The sequence below is a fragment of the Echinops telfairi genome, unplaced genomic scaffold (genome assembly GCF_000313985.2).
Source record: "Echinops telfairi isolate 266 unplaced genomic scaffold, ASM31398v2 ScPeMD7_443;HRSCAF=831, whole genome shotgun sequence".
In the NCBI taxonomy this organism is placed as follows: domain Eukaryota; kingdom Metazoa; phylum Chordata; class Mammalia; order Afrosoricida; family Tenrecidae; genus Echinops; species Echinops telfairi.
Window position 1 is genome coordinate 25471404 of NW_022104341.1, and position 6278 is coordinate 25477681.

General features: G+C 38.1%; 1 protein-coding gene and 1 pseudogene across 1 annotated transcript in view; one reads left to right on the forward strand and one right to left on the reverse strand.

The window, feature by feature from the left end:
* FNBP1L (formin binding protein 1 like) overlaps nt 1-2497 on the reverse strand; it is a 61857-nt gene extending 59360 nt beyond the window's left edge. The window contains exons 1-2 of the mRNA XM_045292038.1: nt 2477-2497; nt 2021-2136 (exon numbers count right to left, since the gene is read on the reverse strand). Of these exons, the coding sequence (XP_045147973.1) occupies nt 2021-2136; nt 2477-2497 (137 nt within the window). The remainder of the gene's footprint in view (nt 1-2020; nt 2137-2476) is intronic.
* Nucleotides 2496-3338, forward strand: LOC101653628 (annotated as a pseudogene).
* Nucleotides 3339-6278: the final 2940 nt, after the last annotated feature.

Genomic DNA, 6278 nt, shown 5'->3' on the forward strand with positions numbered 1-6278 from the left:
GCTGTAAAATGTGTGCCTTGGGTTCTGACTGGCCAGGAAAAAGAGTGCAGAGTGGAAACATGCTGTGGTTTGAAAGAACAGCCCCGAACTGACCCAGACTTTCCCCCCAACGTCATTATTGGTGATGAGACATGGTTCTATGACCTTGAAAGCAAACATCAAGCAAGCCCGTGGAAGAGGCCATCTTCATCTTGCCCTAAAAAGCTCGTCAAGTGGAATCAAAGACAAAGACAATGCCCCCTTGTTTTTTTGATGTGAGGGGGATAGTCCATTTGGAGTTCATTCCACCATGTGAGACTGTTAATCAAGCTTTCTATTTAGAGGTTCTGAAAAGATAGTGTAGTGTAACAGTGTGGGGGGGAGGGGAAGGCCTGATTTGTGATAGACAGTTTTGCCACCACGACAATGTACCTGCTCATGCAGCCATCTCAGTGAGCCAATTTTTGGTAAAAAACAGCATACCTCTCTTGCCCCCAACACACCTGACTCACCTGACCTGGCTCCATGGGACTTTTTTGTTTCTGCAAACGAAGAGAGGCATGAAAGGACAGCGATGTGACAACACAGAAGAAGTGAAGGAAAGAAACAAAGGAGGTGTTGTCAGCCATCCAGTTAAGTTTGAAAAATGTTTACAAGAATGGAATCACAGATTTGACAAATGTATTAGTGTAATGGAGAGTACTTTTAAGGTGATATGGTTGTTTTGTAAAAAGATTTAAATACATAGCTTTGAGGGGGGAAAAAGATTACAGGTTTTGGGGGTACCCCTCGTAAACAAGTGAGGGCTTCCAGTACTTCATTAGCTTTCTGAAACATTTCAATTGGTATTCTATCAGTTCCTGGAAGATTTATTTGGTTTTGGATAACGCTTTCAGTGCAGTTTAAGCACCTTCCTTCAGTACCATTGGCTCTTGCTAAAAAGCTACCTCTTGAGAACACTAACTTAAATTCCCTTTGTGTGACTATTATTCCCCATCATTAAAAATCAATCTACATATTTACATGCCAGTCAATTGTTCAAGATAAGCACATAACCTAACCAGGCTCAGCGTGACAAAAGGAGGCATTTGCTGGGATTTTTCTAAAGGAAAGAACATGGTGGTGCCTTATACTCTCTTTTCCTTCAGTCCCCTCCTCTTCCTTGTTCTTTCTCTTCCCTTCTCTTTTCCTCCCTGATCCCCCAAACCTACTAACAGAAAAGACAATCATTCTTCTCCAGGATTGTGGGGATATAAAGATAGGAAATCTAGAGTTAAAGAGGTAGACAAGATGTTAGTGAATGAAACCTGAAGATAAAGGAAATAAAAGAAAGAGAGCCAAAAATGGAGTAGGAAGATATTTGACCCCTCGAATCAAAACACACCTGGACTTTTCAGTCCTAGAAATCTATTCAGGTGGATTTTCTGTCACTAGCAATGAAACTGGGATAGAATCTTGCATCGGTGACTATTCTTCAGTGCTCAGGTACCATTTTATTACATTCCAACAAAACTATTTGTCAAGTTGTGATTTAATAATAATATTGATGTTTGAACAAAATCTTAAGATGAATTTCATTTAAGACTGAAATTCTCTTATAAAACTTTTAACTTCTAACTCATTCTAAAATCGTGTTTGTCATTAATACATATCTGATTATTAATAGAAATGAAAATTCAGTTCAGTACACAATTACCAAGTCTTAGAAACGTGTAAGAAATGGCTAATGCTCTGGAATGGTGACTTAAGCAACAACAACAACAAAAAAGGTACAGCAGAATAAAAATGTAAAGGTAAAGTAATATCCATGGTGTTCTTTTTTTCCTGGCACTGGGTTTTCTATTTTCAGCAGTTTAAGCATGCATCTTCTGGAATGAAAGTTACTCATTTAAAAATATCCTTTGTGGTAGTAGGCATCGGTGCAATCATTTAAATCATTTTAAAAGATCATATAAATACAAAAAGACATGTTTATCTATAAATTACCTAACATTCAATTGTTTAACACAATCTTATTTTTTATAAATGGAAAATAACTTACCTCAATTGTTTTGCATAATTCTGTTCAATTTCTATCCTCTCTTTAACAAATTTGGCATATCTTTCCAGGAAGTCAATCCCCCACTGTGTATGCTTGTCTAAGCTGTCGAACTGATCCTAAAAATGGAAGTTAAAAATGCATTAAAAATCTAAAATTTTAACCACAAATATGTTAACCAACTTCTGATATTTATGCAAGGGAGTACCCCCCGAAAACTGTGTTGGTGTTGAGGGGGACAGAGCATTTGGAGTTCGTTCCACCAGGTCAGACTGTTAAAAATCAAGCTTTCTATTTAGAGGTTCTGAAAAGATTGTGTAACAATGAGCAACAAAAAAAGGCCGGATTTATGACCGACAGGGGACTGGTTTTGCCACCATGACAAGACAGCTGCTCACGCAACCATCTCAGTGTGTTAGTTTTTGGCAAAAGACACCATGCTTCTTTTGATCCACGCACCTCACACCTGATCTCCTCCATGCGACTTCTTTTTGTTTTCACAAAGAGGGACATGAAAGGACAGCAATTTGATGACACAGAAGTGAAGAAAAAAATGAGAGAGGTGCTGTCAGCCATCCAAACAGATGAGTCTGAAAAATGTTTCCAAGCGTGGAATTGCAGATTTGACAAATGCATGATTTGACAAATGTATTAAGTGTAATAGAGAGTACTTTGAAGGTGATATGGTTGTTTAGTGGTTGCCAACAAGCAAAAGGCCAAGTAGGTGGTGAACTTCCTGTTTTGAGAAAGGCCCAAGAATTTTGACATCAGACAGGGTATCAGCCCAAGAGATTTCACCCATCTTGTCAGATGGTCCCACTATTTCTAGTTGCAGCGACACCAAATGGTTCTCTACACAAGCCTGAGAGTGCCACCCAACATCAACCAGTTAGTTCATCCAGACCCTGGCCTTTCAGACAGCTACTCAGCTGTTGAAGCTGGTCCACAGGTGCAAGCCAGAATAAGCGGAGTCTGTTGCCAGGGGAAGAAAGCTGCTAGTGAAGGGGACACCCCCACCAAGGGACTACCAGTCCTGCAGGCCAGAATTAACACTGTTACCACCCTAGTGGAAAATATGGATGCTCAGCTAGTGGTGCTCGTGCTTGACTGGTTGTTCTCTTCCTGCTATAGCCTTGTGTCCTAATACAGAGGTCCCCTACTGCATCATCAAGAGGAGACTCAATCAGGGCAGCTGGTTCACAGGAAAACCTGCAATATTGTCACCTTCACACAAGTGAACTCGGAAGACAGAGGAGCCCTGGCTAAGCTGGGCAACACCATCAGCACCAACTATAACCCTATATATAACCACAGATTATGATGAGATCTACCATCGTTGGGGTGGCAACATCCTGGGCCAAGCTGGAAAAGTACAAGGTCACAGAACTTGCTACAAAGCTAAGGTAATGCACGCACATGGCTGGTTTTCTATATATACATAAAAGTAAAATTAGTCATTAAGCCTTCATCCATTTGTCATCATGAGTTGTGGTGTGGACATCTGTGGGGGTCAAGGCAAACACATACAGAGCTTTGTGAACGAAGCTCAAGTGCCTGTAATGTGTGTGTTCGTTCGACGGCAAAAGCCAGGGTACTGAATGCTGAACCAGCTGGATTACTGGGAGGGAAATAAAAGGCACTAGGGGGGAAGGGAGCCTCCTGAAATTGTATTTGACCTTCTAAAACTAGACACCAGCGTTATTTCGTGCTTTAAATACTAATAGGGAATCAACTTTCCTGTATTCTTAGATAGCACATATAAATAAGCACTAAACTCTTTTCCACTTATCTCAGTGGATCATCTTGTGAAGACCCCGGCTTTAAATTATACATTATCCTTTACCTTATTTATATCAAGTCCTTCCTACCCAAATTGCGGTTCTCTGTCATCTCATCTTTTCTGGTATACATGATTCCACTTTTCTAGTTAAAGAACAACCTTCTGAATTAAATTCAAACTCTACTTCTCTAAAGATACATGTTCATCGATTTTGAGCTCTTGCAGGTTTTCCAAAGAAAAGTTAAATCATCTATAGGGTTGCATTCATGCTGCCATTACACTGAACAAATACTTGAACTATATCTACTATTAGCTCTCCAAAGGTATTTTTAAACTGGGCCATGATAACAAATTTATAAATGCTCAGTAAAGGCTCAACTAGTCAGAATACTGAGGGATAGTCAAATTTTACTTTTCAGTTACTAAAGGTTAACAAAATTTTGAATACAATTCTGGTTGTTATACTCTTGTTAATGCTGACAAGATTTTTAAAATTATCACTGGATAATTGTTCCAAGTAGAAAGTACAAGAGAAGCCCAATAATTGAATGAATTATGGCTGAGGCTGTACTATACTTTTTAATTAAATTATTGTTAATTTCTGTCAAGTCTCCAATCAGTAGCAACCTTCTATGTAACAGCTAGATCCTGAATAAAAGCCAAATAGAATAGATAGCAACCAGCTTTAAAAAGCTGCAAAAGGCAAAAGAGACGAGTTTGGTTACATATGAAACCTATTCTTTGCTCTAACCACTGTGAAAACAAAATCTGATTTGAAGGCAGGAAAGTAGTTCTAAAAGTCTTCTAATAGAAAATTTAAAAATCATACCATGATAAATATGTAAGTATTTTCTTTTCACTTCACAAATTGTAAATAAGCATTGATGGGAAATATAAATTACACAAGAGTATTTAAAATGCAAAAGAATCAATTTATTGTTAAGATAATTTTATTTAATCTACTGAATAACATATTTGGGTTTTCGGCTACACACGAGATTTATAATACATTCAGAAGCAGCACAATTATCGATGTTGAAACTGAATGAGTTAAATTTTAAAAGTGAACAGAAAAATTAACCCAGTAATTTTACATAAATGGTAATAGTAAGAAATCCAAACACTATCCACATTGGAAAGGTTAAAATACTTAGTCAACAAATAAAATTTAAGTCACCTTTTTCTCTAAGCAAAATCGATTATGAACAGACCAATTTTTAAAAATGTTTTATTGTGAATTAGGTGAAGGTTTTTACAGAGCAAATAGTTTCCCATTCAAGAATCTCCACACATTTTATTTCAATTCATTCACTGCAATCCCCTCACTTGTCTCATTTCCTGTTTCTTGTCTCCATTCCTCCTTCTTTCCTAAGGCTCTGAACTCTGACCTGTTATAAATACTGCCCTTTTGATCTCAAATGCTTGATTATGCTAAGATGTTCCACCCTCACAAGTGTTACTGTCTCACAACAACCTTATAGCACAGGGTAGAACTGCCCCCATGGGTTTCCGAGACGGTAACTCTATGGGAACAGAAAACCCCATCTTTCTTGTTCCGATCACTTGGTGATTTCAAACTGCTGACCTTGTGGCTAGCAGCCCAACAAGTAATTGACAGTGAGTTTGTTTTGGTGAGTGTTACTGTACTCCTTTTAGATTGGTCTGTTGTTTGGCTGAAAAATTGAGCCAAAGTTATGAGTTAACTTCCAGACCTGAGGGGTGACGAATGGCCACAGTCTTACAGATTCCACCAATCTCCATCTGACCAGTAAGCCTAATCTTTTTTTGTGGTTTTGAGTTTTGTTTCATATCTCTCCCACTCTATCCACAACCTTGATGGTGGTAGCTGGGCACTATCTAGGTCAGTGTTCCTAAAGTGAGTGATACTGCCCTTTGGGGTCGCTGGAATAATATGGGATTTGGGGTGGGCAACACTCTGCAAAAAAAACCCAGCTAGCTATACTTTATCCTGAATTATGGGCTACAAAATAAAAGCTTTAATATCAGGGAAGTGCTGAGTAAATTTTTTTCGGAGAAGTAAGCCAAATAAGTTTGGGAACCTATGAGCTAGTTCTTCTGCTCTCAGGGTCATAAAGAGCGATGGTCCATTCACCCACTGAACTAATTATTTCCATGTCATTCAATTCCATCACTCTTCTCGACAAAGAGAGACCAATAGTCACACCTCAGATGGCCGTCCACAAGTTTTTAAGGTCCCAGTCATTTTGGCATTTACAAAATGTTTTCGTATATATTACAGATGTTAGCTGCAATACCTGACTGATAAGGTGTTTGAAAAATGAAGAGATCAACTTTTTGAAATTAAAATATTAACTTAATGTTTTGACTCTGAATTTCATATTCCTTCTACTAAGACACATCATTATTGATAAGGCATTTTAATAATTAGCATTTATTTGTAAATAATGGTCCCGGTCTCCTCATTCTATAAAGTTAGAACCTAATGTCCAGAAATATTTA